Genomic DNA, 25,908 nt, shown 5'->3' on the forward strand with positions numbered 1-25,908 from the left:
AAGATATTTTCGAGGTAAGTCAGTTAATTACGGGGATTGTGCGGGCTTTGTTTTGTCAAACAAAGACGTTCATTATGTTAGGGTTAGAGGGTCAGTAAGAACATGGGATTTATTCACGTAAACTTGATGAATTTTGGATCCTTTCAACCAAGCGTATTTAGTATACGAAATAACATAAATAAAAATAAGGAAATAACATAGGTAGTAATAATATAGTAATATAATAATGACGTAAATGTACACGTAATATTAATATAATTTCTAATTACATAACAAAGTTATGGTTCGGTTTATTCTCTTTTTTATGTACTATTTTTTTGAAATATTTATATATATGTATATATATATAATATCATATGATATACACTTAACACAAAGTTTGCAACTTTATTATCTTATTATTTTTATTTAAAGAATTAATTCTTTGAAAATGTGTGTGTGTTTTTCTGCAAAGAAGAAAAGTTGATGAAAAACTTATTGTTCTCTTATGATTTTTATTAGTCTTGATTATAATTCTTGTAATAAATTAATTACTGAGTTGTTTGAGATTTTTTCGGTTTTGTGCACCGGCCAGTCACACGGCCAATTAACTAGCGAAAAGCCAAGCGTTTGCACTGCCGCAGATATTTACATTACATTAAATCTGAAAGGGATCTACCGCGCTCTTGTAACGTCGGTATACACCGGTTCATCGGGGTGAACCGGTACCCAACCAACTCTTTGAAGTGTTCCAGCTCTAAATGTGCCTATGAGTCATGTCCCTCCGTCAACTTGTTTCTGCGTTCTACCTCGCCAACCCTTCTCCCTCTAAGGCTTAATCGCTGCCTCGATGCTTTCTACGAGATTCGATATACCCTTCGCTGATAAACTCCGTTGACGTGTAAATAGATTCTTTACGCAGCTCGTCTCAAAGCATTTTCGCTTTTACGTTATAAACGTGTATACAGATCATGTCTTGAATTTTCTTTACACAGAATGATTCAGTAGATATCAAAGAATAACGTTTATCATCTAAATTTCACAATCTGAAATTACTTTGTCGGTGACATTTAAAAGTAATACCGTTGCGCTAAGACGCTAGTTTTAACAGAGGGCACCGGATACAAGACGTTGTACCATTAATCTTTAACTTTATTAGTTCTATCAGATTGGAGTGCCGTGATATAACCACGGGGATAAAAGTCGGTTTTATCGTCGCCGCCTTCCTCTATCATAAAGCTATGAAATTATAGTCCCTTTCGCGATTTTTCTTTACGTGGTATCATCGCTGCGAACTACTTCGGGAGATTGTACGTAATATTCTACCGTCCATTTTATGGGGGTAATGTTTACTATGGCCGGTACACAATGGTAGTCTGCAGGACCATGCCAACCTTGTGCACACAAGGGGATAAAAGTAGCAGACTGTTGACTACGCCGTATATATAGACTACGCCTAGGCGCAGACAATATTGTTAATAAGGCATTTACGGTAATACGTAGGTACGTAAGACAAACACTGTAATACCCCCTATTCTCTTCGCGTACACGTCTTCGTTTCTCGGTTACGGGTAGTGCTTCTGGTAATCGTGTTTCGTTTGCCTAGCAAATACTCTGTCGTCTGGCTACTGGTTTTAGCCCTCTAATTTTCCATTTGCACCGTCTGCGACCCTCCCACCTGCAGTGATTTTAATTTAAGAATTGCGTAAGATGATTACGACTTACGATAAAAAAAAAATCTGCGTCAATTTATTATTTTCTCCTCTTCATCTCTAATCGCAGTGCAGTAATGATTTCATTGTTTGCGAAGCACTAGCTTTTCCTTTTACTATGTAAATTTCCTTTTACTATGTATTTTAGGATATTGTGATTAATACGTTGAAGCAAAATCTAGTTTATTCAGGAACATTGGAAGTATAATATCTATTTCTAGAATATCTTTGTCTTCTTGCATACAATTAGGAGAATAATAGAAAGAAAGAGAAGAATATCTGTAAAGAAAAATTTTGGAGAGAATCCTTAAAAAGAAATTGTCAGAAGTATGATAATGTAAATATATTTAAGAGCTTTTCTGTGACAATTTAATATCCAAGTCCGAAGGTTGATTCATCACTTTGAATCTTTGCCAAGCATGAAAATGGACGTGTCGAAATTATCTATTTTATGTCTGGTAAAGCGGTATCGGCTTGTATGTCGGAACGCTGAGTCGGAGGACGACGATGACGACGACGACGCGACGACGGCGACGACGACGACGACGACGACGGCGGCGACGGCGGGCACGGCGCAGCGCGTCTGAGAGATTCCATTGTCGCGGAACTTCAAATCGAGGGATAATGGGGATTGTATGCTGCTGAATTTCTATTCAGGAAGCCAGCAGCCAGCAGCAGCGTCGTACGAGCCACTTCTTCCGCTTCGGGGACAGCACCCTTCCTCTTCTTTTGCGTCCTCTTCCTTTGCGTCAGCTTATTGGATTCATCTCCAGTGGAGAAAATTTTGGAAAGCTTTCGAAAGTGGACCGGACTCTCTTGACCTGCGAATCTAAAATGCGCTATGTAGCGCTATTTGCGATTAGCATATGAAACGATAAGACGGGCTTTCTTATTCAAATGGTAGTTATAAAAATTAATGAATATTTTTTATAATTAAGCTTTAATGCAAATCGATAGTGAGAAAATTTATTTTTCTAATTTCAAGTTGGTATTATTTAGTCAGAGATAGAAGCTTCAATTATCGCACAAGCTTAATTTAATTTAATATATATTTAATACACATAATTGGAATAAAAAAATCATCAACTACAATCGACTAATAACGATTTTTGTCTTAGACGATTTTACTTTTTTTAAATGTTTTTGTATACGCTAGCTGCGACTCATTGCACATCTAATGTGCACTGTATGGATTACGTGTTTGCTCGCGTGTAAACGTGGATGGATCATGTTCGGACTTGATTTCAATCCGAGTTGTATATTGTAGAACGTATAGATGTGTGTCGCGTGTATACGCATAAAACGAAACACGTTCTATGTGCATACGTATCCGCGTTAGAACCGCCCATTCGCTTTTATATAGTACAATTGCAACTAAGTGCGATTTCATGTCAAGTGACCAAATCCAATTCTCTGGATTTTAATGCGACTCCGGCTCTATTAGAACGGAGTAAAGTAGAAACGATTTTCATTATCAATCGCACGATGCTATGACAATGGAGGAAAGAAGAAAAGATTTTTATCATCATTGTTATTTTTACAGCTGATAACTGTAGTGATTACAGTGCAAAAGTATTGATAAAGAAATCCATCATCGTAATATTATAATTTTTATTGTACTCTTTTGCAGTTTGTGATTCTTTGTTTCTTTTTGGTTTGAATATGCAAATATTGTTTTATGACTTTATTTACGTCTTATAGAGAACAAAAACTGCAAATAGATCCGATTTAGACCACTGTCCCGTATACATAATTTATACTGATGATTTAACAAAAGTCTGTTTTAGTTAAATTTTTAAGTACTTCAACAAAAGTTTTCTTTCCGTGTAGTTATAAATTTGTCTAGTTTTATTATAATATTTAATTTGATGCATTTAAAACTGGAATTAAATAATAATAATCTATCATAACAATCTTAATAAGAGATATTTAATAAAATATATTGACAAAAAATTTTTATTTTATAGATATTTAAGTTTACATGAAAATAAGTCTTAATATCATAATAATAGTCAACTATTAAAAAAAATTATGTAATAAATAAATTAGATTAGAAATAAATTAGACACTATATAGCAACATAAAGTTCTTTTTTCCATTGGAATAGTTTTTGAAGCTGTATATATTTTGTATATATGATTAAAAAATTGTAAGATTTTTAGTATACGTTTAAAACGAATGAAGTGATGTTTGAAAGCCATATCATCGTGTAATGTAAGGTTAAAAGTGTTCTGCCATTAGCTACACCTTTCTTCGGAGCGTTCTTGAAGACGTGACTTTACCTTTGTTTCCTAGTCACGTTCGCACATGACCATCTGTTTTCTTTTTTCTGAATTCTCATAAAGTACATAGGGTGTCTCACACCCAACTAAGCCAGCTTTCATATGCCTTGGATGTAATTTTTTTTAAATAAAAGTGTGTAGAGGGACCAATGATTTGTAAACTATGAGAGATTTGAAATAAATACTGAGAAACAGTTATATCATATAAAATAAAATCAAAAACACTTATACAGAAATTATTAAAATGCTCATTTAAAAATAATTATTATATACTAGTTTTTTTTTAAGTATTCGAGGTCATATAACATTTATAATTAGTGAATTTTGCAAAAATTTTGAATCGGAAACGCATATCGTGGTAAATTTTAATGATAAATTTAACGAAATTTAAATATATAGATTGACTTGCTTCTTTGCTATTTTCATCTTCGAAAATCTTCCTTCTCTCTTACGTGCCTCTTCTCTATTTCCTCGTCCCTGGCGGTGGCACTTTCCGCTTTGTGGCCCTAAGATACACAGATACTTTGTAAAGGAGATGCATGTGTGTCAGTATCAACGGTAGCGTAGGTAGCGTTGGTAGGTGGGTCGACGAAGAATAAGGGTTGGGTGTGAGTACTTGACGCAAGGAGTCCGATGTTGGTGTAGATCGTGGTGAGGCTCTCATGCTCAAAGGAACCTTCTATGAGACTCATTGAGTTTGCCACTCGGACTTCTCATCGCATCGCTACTCTACACTCTACTAAATCTTCTTTAGTTGTATAACTTCAGATAATAAACTTGTTTTATTTAATTACATCAATCTTTATAAACAATTCATGAATTCTTATTCTATATATTATTCTATATATTATAGCTACATTCTATATTCTATACTCTATATTTTGTATATTATGATCCATTTAAAACTTTCGACGATATCGTAAATTAGGACAAGTGTTACAACATTTTACAAAGAATTTTGCTTAAAAAAATATATTACAACTAAAAAAGACATTAATTTTTAGTTATAATATATTTTTTAATATAATATTGCAGAATAGTTAACGTTTTTCTCGCGCAGTTTATGGCAAAAAAATTCTATTAGAAGTAATTTTCAATATTTAATATATCGAACTTTGCACAACTTTATAACATATGAAATTTGTGCAATTTGTAATAAGTTATATATGTATGTTACACTGCTGAACATTAGAATTAGTAAACTGTTTATGATGGCCTAACGTTACCATGCTATTGAGTTGTTGTTGCTAAGCTTCTCTTATATTATAGTTATTAATATAATTATCAATATTTTACGCAAACACATATTAAAAATAGATGTTCGAATAAAATTGTGTTATAGAGAAATTTGGCCCGAGAATGACTGTTTCGGAAAAGTGGACATACCTCCCGAAGAAGAATTTCTAGCTCTTCGCGAAATCTTCTTTGCAGATCTGGGTGGTGAGTTATTTAAAATTTTAATTTTATATCTTTGATAAAGAACATAAGCACTTTTAATGCTGTGTTTTTAATATTATTTAAATAAAATTCACGACAATATAGGTAGTAACGAGATAAGAAATAAAACATGTATTGACAATTATTAGCAATTTATTCGCGAAATGGTTAAAAAATTTAGTACTTTAAAAGCGCGGGTCGTTAGCATTTTTTACTCTCCTGAGGATTGCCAGTACAACTTCAGTCTATCGAGAAACTTATATCCTCTCTGCATATATACCTGTGAGAAAAGAGTAGCTCCTGCTTTACGTCCGCCTAATTATAAAGAGCAAAGTCTGTTATTAAGTTAAAGCATGGAAGTAATGAGCTGTTTTCCTTCCTTTACGAAGGAGAGTTCGTTACGACTGCTGATTTATTGAATTATAAAGTTTGTTCAATATTTTGGAAGAAAAACGTGAACGTGCACGAAAGTAGTAATTGCATTTTTTTAAAATATTTCTTTGTTAAAGAAAACATCACAAGAGATATATTAAATATACGATTTTATTGGGGGGAGGCCTTAGCGGGGACGATTTGTAATAACTGGCGCATATATCACGACACAAATTTAATTAAACGCGCCGTTGGTATTCATTCCATGCGCCTAATTTATGTGTGAATAACTGCGCTATTCAGTGCTGAGATTTCGCAACGATTTGAGCTCGCCACGTATTTATCTTTGTCCATTATCACTATAATGATAGTTGCCATAGAAGTTTAAAATCTTTTAATTTTAATGTTATACTTTTACAAATAAATGGTTATTTTAATAAAAGAAGATAATTAAAATTGTTACATTTTAAAACTTTTCTATGTTTTAATCAACAACGTAAATAATTTTATTCTGTTACAAAAATTGCCGCTGTTATTAAATACTTTATACGGAGATACCTAAAGCATGACAGATCGGAGTCTTTTTCACAATTAAAAAAATTTTTGGAGGTCATTTAAGTATTAAAAAATATAAAATTTTTAATAGAATTTATATAACTATAAGATAGAATGAATATTTTATAAATTTTGTTTTTGAGATTTGTTTGGTTTATAAAAAATTGATATAAATCTATTAGATTTATGCGTTACGAATACACTAGTAATGTTTCGTTATACACATTACGCGTTGACTTCCTTCCGTCATACGTTTATCTCTCGCCACGAATGACGGTGTAATAAAGAACGTTTACGATCGCATGAATTATGATCCGTTGCACTGAATTCCACAACTTATACGATATGACAATACTGTCATGTGCACCTCATTCTATAGATGGCAGCGGACTGACAAAGTCGTTAAATGTTAATCTCTCTCTTTCTCTTTCTCTTTCTCTCTATGTCCTGCCAACGTACTGTAGTCGTTGCGCAGTATTCATCTAGAGGGTGTTTTATATAAAACATCAACGCCGACATCCAGACTGTTTTATTTTACGACATGAGTACGTCTGAAGCACTTCTCCATTATCTCCACCACGCGTCCACGCGTCAGAATCGCGTGCTCAATCTTTACTGATTTAAAAATTATTCCTCTTGTTCTTTTTTTTCTGTAGAGAAATAATGTTCAAGAACAAGAAAAATCTTATATTTTATTTATTTTTATTAAGTACACTTTAGTGCATTAAGACAGAACAATTCATATAAATATCTAATGTTAAAAATTGAGGATTTATGACGACCATATTTGAGATTATATGATCTTGCTATAGAATAATTTATTTTAAATCTAGCTTGCTATTTCCAAAAAGTTTCATATTTTTATTTAATTATTGTTATCCTATAATACATCAAAATATCGCGTTTGATATTATAATGATAATCACATTTATCGGTATGAGTGATTCGACGTAGTAACCAAAGAAGTTAACTACAAAGAGATACATATTTTCTGGTGTCGGATGCATTGTGTACGAATTTTAGGAAGCGAAACCAGTCAATCCGAAGCATTAGCTTCATCGATTGAAGTTGTTTTTCCGCTTGGCACTATACGTCGGCGCATATTTTATGCATCCATATAGCTGTACCTCGCGACTCGGTATATCCTGATAGTTTTGCATACACCGTATATAATAGAATATTTGTTTTGCGTTGATAAAGCACTCTGCGAAAATTGGCGGATGATTTGCAAGACAAGTCTTTCTTACCTTGCAAAAAAATATAAGATTCGCCCGAATACATTTAATTTCTTATAATACAACACATACGAGGCACTGATTAGTTATTACTATCGTAATTTTTTTAAATCGATACTCGATTTTCTTTAAAATTAGTGTCATAAAAGTTCTATGTATTTCTTAAATTCTGTGTGATATTGGATAAAAATAATAGTAACATCTGAAAATTCTAATTATGTTATTTTTACGTGTTTATGTGACAACTTGGACATTCAGATGCTCTCCGAGTAAACTGTCCCTTGGACTTCTTAATGATTCAAGAAGAAAATAACTTTACAATAACTTCACAGAAAGTAGGTCAGAGAGATCAGATTGAGAGAGGAACAAACGATTATTTGTCATCCATGACAGGGATACTTCATCAACAGCATTTATAAATAATCGCGATCAATATCGGAAAGGTTTCACAGCATACCGGAAGGCTTTATTTATTCATGTCTGTCTGCGAGTAGAACGATACTGCTGCCATGTATAAAGTATACGTTTCATCGACTTACACGATACAAAGTATGAGAATAGAGAACAGAGGAAGATGTGCTGTACTTCGGCACGATTTTTCTCCTCTCTTCGCTCGATTCTAACTTGTTAGACCGAATGGGTGATGGATGCTCGCGTGTAGTCAGCCCATGTGTTCTTTTCACCTCGAAGTCGAAGGTTTGATGAATGAAGGTCGAATTGAAAAGTCTTGGCGAAACGTCTGAAGCGTAGCGACGAAATTTGCATGCTACGGTTGTACAAGCGAGTCTTCTTTTGTGTCTATTCTATTGGTACACATTTAGTTAACTAACGTAATTTACCAAGGATTTCGCGAATTTTCTCGTTATATCAATATCCTCGAATCTACGATGTTATATCGTAGCGAAATTAATGTTTAATGTAAAAACTCGTTATAAAATGAACTCAACCACGAACATCGCTACTTTATTTATATCTCCGTGAAATGAAATATTACACAAAATCTTCTTCCACTCGTAGAGATGCTCGCGTGATTTCCTATATATTTCGCAAATATACCGAACACTCGGATAGCTTCATAGATCTTTTCAGTGTCCCTACTCATTGAGTTTGTACTGTCATAATAACTTTCCTTATTTACCGTAATGCGGCAGAAAGTCATTTCTGACATTTCCTGGAAAAGTACCGTGTACCTAAAATACGTAGATTGGAGGCGCCGGATCTCGGCTGCATGTCGAGGAAGAGGAGAAGTGGCTTCGAGAGGTATGAAAGAACTTTTATCGGGGTGGAAACTTCGTCTTCCTTCCGAGCGGTGTGAAGCCATAGGAACGAACGAGAATTATTTAGTATAAGACGCAGGGTAAACAACAGTTGTACTACCAACATTTGTTCCGAGTTTTATTCTTTTTCGCGCAACTTCTGAAGCGACCCTCTGACGATTCTTCTCTTCTGCGTTTGGTAGAATGAAGATGTTATCGGAAAATATGCATTATTCGCAATCAGCTTGTACTTCGCGTTGTATTGCGTGCCGATTGTAGGAATTGAAGTTAACAAGCAATAGCGGGATTGGCATTTAGAGCGTAAATCCCTTCAGCTCTGAATCCTTTACAGCATACTAAGCTCGATTGATTATTTCGCGTTTTTTTGCATTGTGAAATTATCCTTTTTACTTTGCTATACCGACACGAGTGAACAATAATCAGATTGACGTTTCGGGGGATTTGAAGCAAAGCGAGGGTTGAAATTTACATCCTGTGCTTGCTCGAGCGATCGCTCTACCATATGTTTGCATTCTCGTAACGTCCTTCCTCTTCCCCGGACATTGGTCCTTGAGGTAATTCCGACAGAATCGCTCGCTACATCCGCTTTCCTCGATCAAATTGTGATGCACTGTATTACACCATAACCTTGTGCGATTTTAGAACAAATCAGTATACGTAATGTTGCTTATTGAATTTGTTGATTTTATACAAGATTTAATGTTTCCAACATAGAATTCTAGCTTTTGAAATTAGTGTGCAACAAAATCTACAACTTACTTTTTTAAAGAAAGGTTGAGAATATAAAAAACTATTTTTTAATTGCTCAGTATACATTTGATCAACTTTGATATATTTAAATACGTAATATTAAAAAAAAATCTTGCTTGAATAATCGATCGTATACCGTTAAATATTTGTCATGTTTATATTTTCACCCAATTTTTATTTACATCTATTTATCACTTTGTGTGTGTAATATAAATAAATTTTAAAATAAATATTTTATACACCAATTAAAGAATTTTTTGATTGACTTCTTATGAAGAAATACAAACTTTGTGCTCGAATCATCCAGGTATTGAGTGGAACGTTCAGAGGGTGCTTCAACTCGACATTTAGCGGTGTTACAGTATCGGGGAGACGACCGCGGCGCGTTAATGTCTCTTTTTTGTCGTTTTCCCCGGCGTCGGTGATACGATAGCCTCTTCCCTAACGACGTATAACCATTAATATGCAAAAGCGGTACTCAACGAGTTCATTCATTTCATCACGCCTTCCCCTGTCGCTCGTTCTCCCTTTCCCTTTCTTCATTGGCGGTATAGATATTTTATCTTCGCTATTCTTGTTCGGGCATACCTTGGGAGATATTCATATGAAATATATCCACTGGCTTTTCTCTTTCTTCCGGTCTCTAAACCCGTTGTGGGGAGAATCAGCAGTTAAAAAGAAAGAGAGATAACCAAGAGGGTGAATGTTACTCTCGACGCTATCTGAAGCTACATTATAGATATACAAATGATATGCAGGGGGCACTTTAACCCCACGTAAGCTCCCACGGTAGCTTTCCCCCGGCGCGCAAACGGCAGTTAATGAAGTTATGATTGAAGGTTAAATTCCATGAAATTGCCTCAGTTAATGGCTTTCACCATGAATGCAAATCAATGTTAAAAATTCGGCGCTAAAGTAACGAACGTTGTCAACATAGTCGAGATTTTTGTGAAATTTTTACGTGTCGTCGCAGCTATAGGAAATGTATATATTGAGATTATATGGCTTCGAAAATATTTGAATATTTGTATTAACACTAGCAGTGAAATTTAAACTTTGTCAGGCAAATATAAAAGCGCATGTAACAGATTAAAAAAAAACGTAAAAGATTTACTAAACATAAAAATACCAAGCGATCAAAACGATACCAACTGGTTGTTTGTAAATGTAAATTTCGTGTTAATTTTTAGGTAGAAATGGAAATGACGAAGTCATATTTACATGAATTTTGACACAAAAATCATTGTGGCATAACTGAAATCTGTAAATGCATTTGGAGTTTAATGTTCCTTTACAATTGATACGCCGCGGAAAAAATTGTGATCGTAAATTGCGCGTTAATAATTGATATCATTACAGACGAATTGCCACAGATTGTATAGATCGCTGACTGACATTTTTTCGTGTCTCGTTCTCGTCTAATGTTCTTTGTGTGCGACGAACGCGAGTGCGACGCATCACATGACGAGCCTTGGCCCAGCAGCGTGCGACTCGATTAAATAATAATGCATTTACGAGTTGCGTAGAAATTGAATAACAGTCGTGCTTGAATAATACAGATATGTAAATGGGCCGGGATGGAGGCTGGCCCGGGATCGAGCTCTCGACGGGGTGAGCGCGAGGGTGCAGACGGGATCATTTATATTGTAACTCCAGTGTGCTCTGAATCTCTCTCTCTCTCTCTCTCTCTCTCTCTCTCTCTCTCTCTCTCTCTCTCTCTCTCTCTCTCTCTCTCTCTCTCTCTCTCTCTCTCTCTCTCTCTCTCTCTCTCTCTCTCTCTCTCGCTCTCCGCTTCGTGAAGCCAGGTGCGTCTCACTTTCTCTACCGTTTCTTCTTTCGTATTCCATTTATCGGCTTTCACCTGCACCTATTCTTGCGACCAGCCCTCCTTCTCATCTTTGCTGTACTCTCCACCTCCTTGCACTGTTTGCCTTTCATGTTCGTCTACGACGGAGTTCCCGTTTTATGCGCTCGTTAAGTATTTTCCATGATTTTATGTTTTATTGTTTGTACGAATCCTTTTATCCGGCTTTTCTTCTTGCCAGAGACATTTCCTTGCGCTCCGTTACATTTTACGCATAGTATCTTTTATCACTGGGATTTCAGATTTTTCTATCGTATCCTCTATCGTTTCTTTTCTTTGTTTGTGAACGTCTTAGCACTTATTAAAAAAATTGATCAGATATTCGAACGCGACGTGTATAATGCTATGTAAACTCGCGATGAGAATATTTCAAATAACTGAGACAAAAAACTAGGCACTTTAATCTAGAAATCTTATCTCAGTGTTTATTTGATTTATCTGATAACATGATTCTTGTAGTATTCACAACTTGTACAAATCTCATAAATTATATGTATCCGGCAATTCTCGTGCACCGTCTGTACTCTCCCTCAATCAACAAGCTGCAACCGCGAGCTGAATATGTTCCTCCGGGAATGCGTATGTAATGTTCCACGAAACAGAGTTATCGCGGTCGTGTTACGACCAATCGGACCACCGACGTTCCATCTTGCATACGCTTTTAACTTGCGGTTATTCTAGGCGTTCCTAGTAGGGTATCCAAATCGGATTTGTGTCCTACTAGAAATAACTGAAATTTCTACGAGGCACGGAAGCCACCGCGAGACGAGCAAGTTCTCCGGGGCTTTAATAACTGCTTAACGGATTTCGCGGTAGGTTATTCGATTGCCACGGAAATTCGAGAGAGCGTGCCAGGTCACGACGGTTTCATCACCGGTCTTTCCGGCCTTGCATAGGTATGCCTCACTCCAATGGAGGCGTACTAAAGCCCAATGCGTTGAGTCTTCGTGGTTCACGAAATATTGTGAAATTGGAAAATTGGAAAATGTCTGCTTTCAACTTTAGATCACACTGTACGGGACAATATTTACCATGATACGATATTTCGATTAACGTATGTATTTACGCATTCAGTTTGTCGTAGGAATTTTTTTTTTAATTGATATTTATTTGTAACATACATTTTTATTGTTGCTGTCTTTTTATTGGAAATTTCGTATCTTATTTTAAATGGTATTAGCGTGTGAAAAATTATATAAATCAATTAAAATTAAGAATGCCAATATAACAGCCTACACAGGATGTACGTATAATATTAGTTTATTATGAATAACATAGAGTTAAAGACCAATAAAAAAACCGATGAGAAACAGGCCGTTAACGGTCAAGCTGGATCTTAGGTATTTCTACCATATATAATTGCGTGTGAATTTATATACTACGTATGTAGAGTTTTAATTGCGAGCCGAATTTTTTTCAGACTTGAAACGCAAGCTCTACTAAACACTATCGCACTAATATCACGAGTTAAATTGACTAACAATTTAACTATTTTTTATGCTCTTTGCTTATCTTAGATCAATCTTAATAATGTCGAATGACATATTAAAATCTGTAAATAATTAATTCTCATTGCGAAAATTTATTTATTCTACTGAGCTTCATAGCTTTCAATTGAAAAATTGTTTAAAGAACAATACAAAGTATGAAATATGAAAGCACACACACATTATACTGCTTATCTTTTCCTAGATGAATTTTCTGCGAACGTGTGTGTTTGCTATAGGATGGAACTATCGTTGCTACCAAAGCCATTTCTCTTAGCATTTTGCAGCACCCCTACGGGTACTCCTTCCCTCGCGAGATCCCGCCAGAAAATTGAATTCAGATTGACGCTATGTGCTGAATGCGTCGGATTTATTTATTTCATGATGAGGTGTACGCATAGGGATGAAAAGAAAAATGTGACAGGGTAGCGCGCATAGTAGGCGATTCCACGTTCTCGAAAATCAATGAACTCGATAACCAATTATCGTTTTTTTTTTACGGCTTGCAACCGAAACGTTTTATCGTGACATTCTAAGTGATCGACTATATGTATGCAAATTGGCGCAAAGCTTAATCCTCCTTCGAATTGGCAAACCGTAAACTACGCCTGGGAATTTGGTGACGATTTTTCGTTATCGGCACTGTCCATTGATGCACTTCGGCAGGTTATCGAGATTATTCCAGTTATTTTCAGAACGCAGAGAAAATTTTGTTCAAAGAGATGAATTGGACAGTGTTGTGTGAAAATGAGTTAACTCAAAAAAAGGAAAAAAATAGTTTTGAGTAAATTCAGTTTAAAGCTCAACAAATTGTCAAAAATCAATAACACGTGGTCAGTTATTTTTTATACGCTTCTCTGTCTTTTTTGAAAACTATGTAGTCTGTAATTCGTGCAACATTTTTTTAGTGTATACCATTTTATGTTTCAATTTTTATTTTGTTTACAATAATATACTGTGTGTTTCATTTTAATCACTCCAGGCAAATATCTCGAAAAATATGACGAAAAAATGTTTCAGACAAAAGTTGTATGGTTTTGAGGGGGACATAAGATGGTATCATTAATTTGACCTTGAATTATTGTATGAAAGTCACATAAATGTCACTTTTAATATTTTTTAACCTTTATTGTTATTTGTTATTGATATGTTATGGACAATTTGATAAGTTTTTAACAGCTAGACGTGTTTTATGGAATGCTTCATAGTCTCATGCTTTACTTAAAATATATAACTTTTTTTTCTCTTCTCTCCCATCAGAACATGATGAAACACTGTTTCAATCGGTCATTCAATTGTTTGTTGAACAAAGACGATTTTATCTTGTCGAGAATGTCCATCGCATTTTTTTTCTTCAAAATACCATATCTTAATTTTATATCGATATTGCGTTCTACAATATAATAAGATTTTGTTATATAAGTTTATTTGTGTATCTAAAGAGAGCTGAATCATACAGTCGAATCATGTAATGTAATGTCAGTTTGTCGAATTGTTAAAGTAAAATTTATAATTAGATCATATAGCTCATCATTTTACTTGAAATTTTGACAAATTATTTTTATTTATTTGACTCTTATTAGTTCTTTTAAATTACACAACTGTCATCTTTATTTTTTACTATTATTTTTGAATGACAAGAAGAGTCTTTTACTTTTCACTTATTTTAACAAAATTATTTTTATATTTATATCCCGCTAAATTTTTAGATACTTCAACAAAATTATTCTTTCCGTTCGTATCTATCATTAGCTGCTGTACCTCAAATGAAAGGTCGCAGGAAGCACGTCTTAATGACTTCTCGGCGACACAATTCTCGTTTTTATGAAATGACGTGAGTTAAATTTAAATGCGCATCTCTGTTCAGCACGATGCTACTCGTAGTAAATGCGACAGAGTTGCCAGCGAGAGGATGAAGTTCTGATACGAGAGTGAAACAGGTCTGTGCTTTTTTTTTATCACGATCCACCGTTTGGTAATAAAAGCAAAGTGTAGATAGGTAAACGGCAATGTGAGCTTCGTCCTTGATGATCTATATTGAAACGAAATTGCATCGCAAAAAGATAATACACTCCTTTCAAGCGTGATTGCCACGAACATCACTTTCGAAAGACATTTGCGCAGTTAATGATATCCCGGAGGAATATCGTTCGAGTTGATACTACGAAGATGTGAAAGTTTGGTTCATTTTTTTTAGATTTTAAACAAACGCGCTCGATATTTTCGCTCGAAATATTTTTATCATAAAATACCAATATACAGATTGCTAAATGAATCTGATATATAAAAAATTATGTTAAATAATAACTCATGAGACATATTTTTAGTGTATTTATCTAAATTTACGTTATACGTTACTCTTCTAAATTCTTTGTAGTAGAATTTCACTCTAAAGAGTGAAAATTGAGCCAGTCTTGAAAAAGAGTAGCTCAATTTTCAATCTATAAGAGTAAGATTTCACTGTTCAAAGTGAGATTTACTTTAAAAGTTTTAAAGATTAATTACCTACATATTATGTATACATGTTATATTTACATTATTTTGTTCATACATTTGATATATACAAAGCAACATTATGATATCGATTTATATATCAACGTTGTATATATAAGTATGATGTAAAAAGCTATAACATTGCACTGGAAAACTTCATCATTAACTGTCGGATAATGTGATCGTATATTTTCATAAGCGTAAGCAGTATCATTGCCTTATCTGCTGAGAATTTCTTCAAGAAGCACGATGCATCGTATGTAAGTGACCGCGAATGTTAATTTATGGGCTGAATAACGACTTTCCGATCTTGGATACTTGCCATCGCGCGGGACTTTAGCGAGGGCGGTTTTACTGCGTGGAATAAATTTCCTGAAAGTACGCGACCTGATCCATAAAGTAAGAAATCTCCGATAGGCGCATCTCTGGCACGATAATTTCACTTTCTTTACGTGTTCCTCCTTTTCCCTTATTTCTCATGGGAATAATTTCATTATACTGGAAGATTATAGGTCGATGCGCTTGTACGACTTATATTCCTATTCCAATTTAACTAAATTAAAATCACATAATGATTAATATGACGTATAGAATGGAAAATTAATATATTAGGAAAATTTGTAGAATTTAAAAGATCTTTTCTTTTTATGAAAAGAGATTTCAGTAACGCACATATACGTCTTTTTAGCAGTGTAATTTTATTTTTGTTATTTTCCTCAAATCGTCTTTTTTTTATCTTCTTTATCAAAGGATCAAAATAATGGCGATTTTCGCAAACGGCACTAAAAGAAGGAAAATGACGCTTTTGTGAACCGTGAAGAGATGTCAGCGAAAGTCACCGGGGCAGCTCGTTAAGCCGACGAACGGTGATTCGTCCGATTTGGCAGAAAATCAATGACGACCTGTCAATAAGCAGACGTCTGCTTTCCGCTTCTATCCTCCATAATCTTCGTGCGGCGGGTCGAATAAAGCATGGCTCCCTTTTTGTAGAATATAGAGAGAAAGAGAGAATCTGATGAAATCTGGCACAGACGCACGGTTGTCTCTCTTAAAATTTCATCCCGCGCTCCGTTTGCGATGGGATCATGGAGTATTCTCTGATATTGCGTTTGGTGCATCGAAAATATTATTATTTGCATAGTAAGCATATCGGTGTATCATTCAAAGGATTTTTTTTATGAATTTTCTTCATATTTGAAATTCCAGCGATAAATATATACGTTGATATTCTTTTCCATTAAACGTTTGTAGGACTTACAAATACTCAAAAGCTACTTCGTCCTTTCTAAGACAGACTTTCAACTGTTCTGCATCTGACAAGTTGTTAAATGTTAATATTTCTTGTATACATATATAATGGATAAGTCCTTTTATTCTTGAGTAAATATGTTTTATTACAATTTGACGGGTTTATTCAAGCAAACATTTAAGAAAGAATGAAAGATACAAGAAAGTATTAAATATAGTAAGGGGAACGTGTGGTATCTGTCTTATTAAGTTTTTCCCTCCTTTTCGCTTCTATGAGAAAGTCACTCTATAGCGAACATTAAAATACACTCCTTATTTATCAAGATTCTTGATTACGTCCGGGATCTGAAAGAAGTTGTACAGAGCACGAAAAGTCCACTGCGAAATTGTATGTAAATTAAAAGGAAGAGGGAAAAGCAGAGCGGGATGTAAAAAATGTTATTGCGGTTTTTGGAGGACAGGCAAGTCAGATTGGTGCCGAGGTTCCGAGATTGAACGAGCGACTTAGGGAGTTTTGTTAGAAGTCAAATCTAGCGGGATGGTAACGTAGTGACGAGAGGGAAAATGAAAAGGAGAAAAAGAAACTCGTTTCACGTAGATTTGGTTAGATAATCCTTTATCGAGTGCGAGAAAAAGAAACTGCTTTCACGATATAGAAACGGTGAAATATACGAAGAATAATAATTTTATGCTTGTAATTGTATTTTAAATGGATTCTTTCGTATCACAAAAATCGTTATCCAAATTGAATTAAAAATTGAATTTTTTTCATAATTATTTAATATGGACCGAATATTGCACTAATTATGATTTAGATTTTTTTTATATAGCTAACCAATCCGTTTATTGAATATCCGTATTTCTCAAAGGGGTCGTATACTTCAGAGCTTCAATAGCTAAGCTAGAAAAGTTTAATTGATGACGTTGCTTCGAAAAAGAACTTGTGAAGGAAACTTCCGTTATCGACTTTCTCGATTTATTCTTTGAAAAGACGCGGTAATTAATAAGATAATGCTCGAGTGATCAGAGAAATTGATTTTTGTCATCAGTTATCCTTTGTAACCGCTCCGTTGCTACTCAAAATCCGGCTGGATCAGATACTCGGCGTCAGTTAAGAGCAACATCCTATAAATAAACACACATACACGATACTGGTAGTTTCCAGAGCGAAATTTCTCCTTCGTGATTGCGTTTGTGGGCTGCACCTACGTAATCCCGCAATCTTCACCTGTCGCGCCGTGCCGCTTTGGCAGAGCCCGAACCAATTATCTGTGTTGCCTTTGATGTCGCCCACCTTTCGCGGATGTTTGCGCCAAACAGTGCCGGAGTCTCCTTGACAAAGGATCTTTCTGAAAATTCTGCGAGTATATGCCATTCATCCGCCATTTTCTTCAATAGCTGTTTGTGCAGTCCGCGTACCCCTTCGTTCTCTAAAGGTTTTCCGTAATCGAATGCAGAATCAAAGAGCCGCTTTCAAATTGAAATTTGTTACTCTACAGCGCGCAAAATATTAATTAAATTTTTACGGCCGCGTCACCTGTCGTTCGTACGCGTCAAAAAATCGAATCATCGCAACGGATTAAATTCTATAGTAACGGAATTTACTAAAATTGACGGAATCAGTCTTATACGTAATCTTTTATACGACTGGATCATATAAGTACTCGAAGGCAAAATCGCGCGACAGAGGAAGGACGGCTAAGGATAAAGGAGAAGCTGCAAAACTGTTGCAGAGCTTTACTTTCATCTGATCCGCGGTTCGGGAAATCGTAAAGACCGTCCGCTACGGAGATGGCTTAAAATAGAGACGTGAGAGAGTTACGAAGTCTAGGATGAAGGTTCGCGGCTTTTCGTTAGTACGACCGTTACGGAAAATTTTTCTTGACAAGAATTCTATCCCGTATTTCTTCATTGCCACGGCTATTCTTGGTAGCTTAGAAACTATAAACTTTCATGGCACATATGGAGCCAATCCGGATAATTGTGACAGAGAAGTAAGTATGGAAAATGATGTAATAATCTTAAATGAAGTTTCAAAAAATTATTTTGTATTAATGGTTCTTTCTGTCACACGTGAGATATTACTATGATAATATTTAAAATTAATTTAACGTTTGCTTATTGTTATACGAATATCAAATTAAATCATCTAAAAATATTATTGTATTATATAGTGTTGTCACTTGAAACGATATTTTTATTAAATTATTTTTATTAAATTATTTGGGTTTTCCCCAGGCGGGTCATAAAGCCATTGAATTGCAAAAACCCACTCATTATTCGACACTTTTACACTTTATTTTTCCACAGTGATTTATAGGAAATACGTTTATATCTCTCGGAGCCTTATATCTAATGTACCGTGGATGTCGCGTGTACGAATATTTTACTTACTTCGTGGCCCGTTTTCGCGGTGTAGTCTGCATCGAATTTATACTCGTCCTCGACAGACTCGTTTTTGTCGCGAGGGACGCGCTAGCGGGTAATATCTTCACGAAATATAGATTCTAGTAACAAATAACATTTCCTACTTCTTTTGTCCAGAAACAAGCGCAAATTCTTCCACATCAAAGAATGATCAAATAAGAAGATTTAATATTGCCTCTTTCTCATCTTTATAATACATACTCTTCAAAGAAGGGCGAATCGTTTTCATCTGCTAAATCTTTTCTTTTATTAATTATTTGATATATCAGAAATTCTTGGTAAACATTAGTTAAAGTTTCTTTAGAAGCATCTTATAGTAACGATAATAATTTCTTAAGAATGAGAATCTATTGTATATTACATATTAAAATAATAAAAAAACATGTGATTTACATGATTATTTTTTATTCTGATATATTTTATGAAAGTTTGTTTCTGTAATTTTTTCCACTTTCTTTGGTAGATATAACTAATTAATTTTCAGCACGTTCTACTTTTTTTTGCACCGTTACGCGAGAAATCGTTTGCCGACGAAAATTAGTATCCTTCACCAGCTTTATCCCTCCATCTTCCAATAATTTTTATTTTGTTTTGCTGCTCTACAAATGGCGCGGCAGAGTAATTAATAATCAGCTTCAATCGTATAGCGGGGTTCACGTCAATTAAATTTACGCTGAAAGCGATCTGTGAAATTTGTGAAACGTGTGACCAATATTTTGAGTTTTTAATTTTTTTTTATGGAACATTTGTCATTTTCATTTAGCAACTGTTACTAAAAATAAACGTAACTAATTTTATTTAATAGAAAGTATTTATAATAGAAAGAGATACAAAACGGGATGTGAATATTAAGCTTGAAAAAATATGTGAGAAACAATTATCTGCCTAATGAATAAACTTAATCTAATATTTCTTTAATTGAATTACGTATAATTATATATATTGTAGAATCAGTTAAAAGCTAGTATATCGATTATTTCTGTAAACATTTTTCGACATAAATGCATTTTCTGCGATTTCAAATTTTCTTTCTCCATACACATTCTAATCTGAAATACAGGGTTATAGCAACAGTAAAATCATTCACATATAATCCTGGATACTTAAATTGAGAAATCTACTTTGAATGTATGTACGAGAATAGATATTTCAAGAATTCCATGATTAAGGCAATAATCACAAGTTCTCTGTAAATATTGTAGGTACTAAACGGAAATTTGGTGTATCTGAGATTATTATTTTAATTAAATTCTTTCTTCTTTCTGCAAAATATTGCATATTTTCTACAAAACGAAGAATATACTTATATTCCATGATCTCTTTCACGTAAAGAATTACATTCTGCAAGCGTTATATATTAATTCTTAAAGTTTTATATCTATTCGACTACGCTCAGTATAGTGTAACAATTAAAGCATCGATAGAAATGCAAATTCAAATTTACCTTAATATGAAATTTTATGTACAATTTTACATGCATATAACTTATTCGTCAAATGCAAACGTCAATTCAATAGAATATATATATATGTGTGTATATATATATATATATATATATAATTTTATAGTCGATTTTACTTCATGTATGGAAGTACATATGTTATGTGCATCATTGCGGGATTTGGCACAATCTTTATTTGTGTTACTCTTCGGTGCTCGATATTAAAAAAAAAGTCGATTCGCTTGGTTTTATCACTTGATGTATCGTTGGGCAGGTCAGGTCGTAAATATTCCTGGAGATTCCGACCTCGGACTTTCGTAATCCTGAAATATATGAGGGAATAAATCGATTGACCGTGCGTATTTTTCGTGGCTTGCCGCAATTTAACAGACGGCAGCAGTTACATTTGCTGCAGAAAAAAAACGCCGGATCAAATCTCAGGTTGAAGGCGTGAAATTATCCTGATAGTGCTGGCAACGTTTATTTATACCAGAAAATTTTTCTTACACTCTTTGTATCCAAATCTAAACATATATTTTAACAAAAATAATATGTGACATGCATATTTCTTTTAGTATCACGTACGTGCAATCACTGATATTCAGGAATTGTCTATTTTAAACTGCAGTTTTTCTTTTAATATATGTAACATTTTATTATCTTGTGAGAGAGAGAGAGAGAGAGAGAGAGAGAGAGAGAGAGAGAGAGAGAGAGAGAGAGAGAGAGAGAGAGAGTGTGTGTGTGTGTGCGTGCGTGCGTGCGTGCGTGCGTGCGTGCGTGTGTGTGTGTGTGTGTGTGTGTGTGTGTGTGTGAGACGTTGATGATATCTATTTAAATCGGACAATAGTGATTATCTTCTTTTGAATTGTAAGCGTTATTTACTTTAATATTATGTAGGTACGCGCAGCTATTAATATTCTAAAATAGCGGTATCTAATCCGTAGCAATAATTTACGCCATGTTTTAAAAATGCAATAAAAAGTATGAATGTACCGGAGTGTACATATTACAACATAGGTCAAAAGCATAAAGTGTGTATCGACCACTCTGTTCGATAAAACCATGTACGTGACAGTAAATCTGTGGTTAGCGGGATCACCGTTGTAAACGTGGTCGCCATTTGAATTACTGGCATGTGTGGAATTGTTGAAACGGTCGTTACGACGTACTCTCTTTTACAGTAATGGTAATCCATTAATAGAGTGCGGGAAATCGTGCTATTTGTTCAGACATAATAATAAATGTTCTTGCAGAAAAATGCGGATTATTTTATTTTAACTGAGCGTTTTACATTTATGTATATATCTATTCCGCTTTGTTAATATTAAAAAATTTTTAATACAATTATTGTAGATATCGTACGGTGATATATTATAATATTGTTAATACTAACAATATTAATTGCAGTTGAAATGAATGAAAGATAACAGAAAAGTTTCCTGAGATAAATATTTTAACAGTACTATTAGTATGAGGCCACGCGTATTAACCACAAAGTTTTAAACCTTTTAAAAATTAGCAGAGCGTTATTTATACACCTATAGTTCTCGGACGTGCTAGTTAAAAGGACTGCGGAGAACGAGCGAAACGGAAGGATATAGAAGAGGCATTTCCACAACGATCAATTTCAATTATTCCAGCAGTCGAGCAACCTTAGCAACCACTACCGCGTGTGAATGTGTGCGAAAATGCGAACGTCTACGCGTGCTTATGTGATATTCTCGCTTTCGAGGCCGTCATTGTAATTCGAATTTTTACGTCGGGGATGGCTAGAGGTTATTTCCACGTAAATAATGGAGTCAATTAGAGGAGCTAATTATTTTTCAGAGTCCCGCCGCTTCCCGCCGCTTAAACTCGTCAATCATTCTCAAAAAGTATGGTAGGAAATAACGGTTGTTGGCGTGAGCGAGCTTTCGAAACATTGCATATTCAGGAAGGAAGAATTTACATTTATCTGCCACACGCGCAAGCCCGCGAATATATACAATTAAAATATGCGTACAAAAAGTTATTTGCCATTACATGTACATTCATTTAATTAGGCTCTCCTGCAGAGCGCTTTAAATGCATAAGTCCGATACGTGAAACAATATCAGAAGTCCGATTTCTTTTTATCCTCTTTTGAATAATTTTGCCATGACGAGACATCGTGATTATTTATAACTTATTCATTAGAATTTCCACAATTCTATTTCACATTAATAAAAGTGTATCGCTATCGTTGGCGGATATTTCCACCTTTAAATTTATTAGGGCGACTTTAATCGCTTATTTCTTTTTGTAGGGAGTTCTCTAGGGAGGACAAAAGTTATTTCAATAATTCCCTAAAGTATACCATTGGTTCGCAACCAGGCTTGCAAATTTTTGTAATATTTTATAAAGTACTAGCGGAGCCGTAAAAAAAACTTTACGTCTGTGAACCTGGTAAAACTGGCGTGAAGTTTCCAGTGTATCGCGGCAGAAAATTTCTTATACGGCTGGCAGAAAAATCCGTTGTTCTTTTCTTCTCCGATTGTCTCATTCGTACTTTATTTGAACACACGTAACCACAAGTTCCTGGAAATACTCGGAATTGTTCTGTAAAATATACTCCGTTTGTTATAAAAATTTTTCTAATCCACTTTAAGAAATTCTTCTTTCGTATTATTATTTTTTTAATGTATTTGATATAGAAGTTTTGTAATTATTTGCAATATAACGCGTATTTTTATGAGTAAAAATAAAAAATTATTTAAATTACCTCTACATAAATTAGACGCTTAGAAATTGCTTATATAAATTAGTTATATACGCGGGCTAGTTAATTTAAAAATACATTTTAAGTAATTTGAAACATAGTTTTATTTACTTGGATAGTCGACGTTAGCTGGTACTAAATCGCCGCTAAAATTCCATGGCGGACATAATGGGAACCGAAGGAAAATAAAAAGACTGCAAAGCTTGCGAAGCGCGCTATCGGAAAGAGCGCAACGAGTAGGGCGGCGGTTTGCGGCCATCGTAGACACGATGAAGAGGATCTCTGCTTCTCCTACCATGAAGACCTAGTTTACCTTGGCGTCGCCGGTGCTCTCTCCTTTGTACAGAAAGTGTCATAGCGGCTCTCGATCAATGCTACTGTGTTCGGAGAGTTACGTTTCTCCTACTATCTAGCTGAAACAGCAAACATCCGCGCTTCTGTGTCGGCTGTAGAGATTAGTTCAGCTAACTCTATCTCTAATAACGGGTAATTGGTTCGCGTCGAGTACTTTTTATTATATCTATGTACGGAATGTTTCACGACTTATTGTCATCGAGATGAAGATTTCGGACTTTTATACACGTTTAACAAAAATTATTGATATTTATTATAAAACATATATAAATATATTTTATAATATAAGTTTTTAAAGTTAATTTGATTTAAATTATATACATATATTTATGTACTAGTCAATGAAGTACCGATTCGCTCACTAGAAGTAGTTGTACGAATATTTATGAGACACAGAAACACTGCGAATAATAGCAACATTGCACGCATAAATTTAGAAAATATGAATTTAGATAGTTTTGTTGACTTTATGAATAATAAATTCGGTATGACGTTAGAACGGTAAGTAGGTTGATTGAATTCGCCGTTTGCCAAACAATTCCACAAGTGAATTTGTAGGCCAATTTGCGTAGCAAAATGTCTCTTATTTGTGTGACGCACTGGCACTATAGCGACTAAAACTACGTATATTTAATCAAGAGTATTTATGTGCAAAGTGCATAGCGCTATATTAATATATGACTTATTTTTTATACATATGATGAATGAGTACCTATCTACAAGGATACTTAATCAGAAAGATAATCACTTAATGCAATTTAGACAATCCTCATTTTGAATAGCTTAAGAGAATAATTAAAATAATTATGCGAATTTTTACAAAAGTATTTCGATAAAACATATGGTTTAAAGTAGTATCTAAACAATTAAGATTTTTATTTGTCTGCGAAATGGTTTCACCCTTATTACGTATTTCACGCCATATAGTACGATTGCTCTTGTAAAATATGAATAGCAGCCTTTTCAGGCACGCTTTCGTTCTGTAATGATTGGCGTGTATCGTACTGTAACAACTCAACTTGCAATCTCCCACTGGGAAAAGAGTAATTGTGTTGGGCTCGATGTGCAATTGAGTTCGAAATTGCAATACGCTTTTTATTGCATATGTCAATACAAATTGGTACAAATATAATTGTAACTCTAATCAAGTTTAAAATTAAAAATTTTAAATATTATAAAGGGATAATGTCCGTTCTAGCAACTTTCTATGCACAAAAATTATACATCTTAATTATACAATATTATCGGTTTTTCTTATAGATTTTTATCTATTTTTTCTTATTGTACCATATTGTATTTATACATGTTTCTCCCTTACTATTTTACTTTCTTACCTTCTTTAATAAGAAATTGTTACAGTAGTTCATTTTATTTTAGCATTCTCTATTTATACGCGACATATTGAAAATTCCTCGTCGCTTTTTATTTTTGATATTTTCCTGGTAGACCATTCACCATGCCGTTTGAGTGCAATAACACGCACTATACAATATCCGCGTGAAGAGAGTAATTGCGCTGGGATCGGTATGCAGATGAGTTCCAAACTGGATTCTGTTTTTCATCGATGAAGTCAATATTACGAAATAGTACGGGCGTCTTGGTAAACCGACGATGGTACAATGGAGAGTAGGGATAACGAACTTCTGCAAGATGTTACTGAATTCGCCACTTCCGTAGCCCGTAGGGTGAACCGAGAGCCGCTATACGGTGATTAAATTTCCTAGTTGCACTCCTTACAACGAGTTATTTTGTAGGAAATTTAAACTGCAGTACAAGAGGTTGCTCGTCTTCCAGAATCGCTGTATTCAATATACTTCGTAGATATCGTTTTTCCTTATTGCCGCCCCAACTCATTATTATCGTTGTTCAGAAACTCCCCGGCAGGCATATAGTAAAGCTACAACGCTCTGAATTATCTATAAAATTACATTTGCGTCATTTCGAGATCCTGTAATTCAGCAACGAAGCTTTAGTTTCTTCAGATAATCTTGTAATTTTGTAGAGTCCATTAATATTTTGAACTAACTATCTTACTTAGGTACGCTTATTCCCTTTTCTACAAGGAATTATTCATTAATGAAATAAATGTTATTTATATTTAATTAATATATATATATATATATAATTCTGCTCAATTTATTTGAACTATAATCTTGTGGAATATACAGTAAAAATATTTTTGTGGTTATTGCTGGAGTTAATAAGATTATAATTAATGTAGTAAATATTTGTCTTTCTCTGCATGGTCTTAATTAATG

General features: G+C 34.4%; 1 protein-coding gene across 1 annotated transcript in view; it reads left to right on the forward strand.

Moving 5' to 3' along the window:
- Positions 1 to 25,908, forward strand: part of timeout (circadian regulator timeout) — a 100,430-nt gene that overhangs the window by 7,032 nt on the left and 67,490 nt on the right. Inside the window, exons 14-15 of the mRNA XM_018537556.1 lie at positions 5,316 to 5,417; positions 17,242 to 17,278. Of these exons, the coding sequence (XP_018393058.1) occupies positions 5,316 to 5,417; positions 17,242 to 17,278 (139 nt within the window). The remainder of the gene's footprint in view (positions 1 to 5,315; positions 5,418 to 17,241; positions 17,279 to 25,908) is intronic.

This window comes from Cyphomyrmex costatus, unplaced genomic scaffold (genome assembly GCF_001594065.2).
Source record: "Cyphomyrmex costatus isolate MS0001 unplaced genomic scaffold, Ccosl1.0 scaffold18, whole genome shotgun sequence".
Lineage (NCBI taxonomy): Eukaryota > Metazoa > Arthropoda > Insecta > Hymenoptera > Formicidae > Cyphomyrmex > Cyphomyrmex costatus.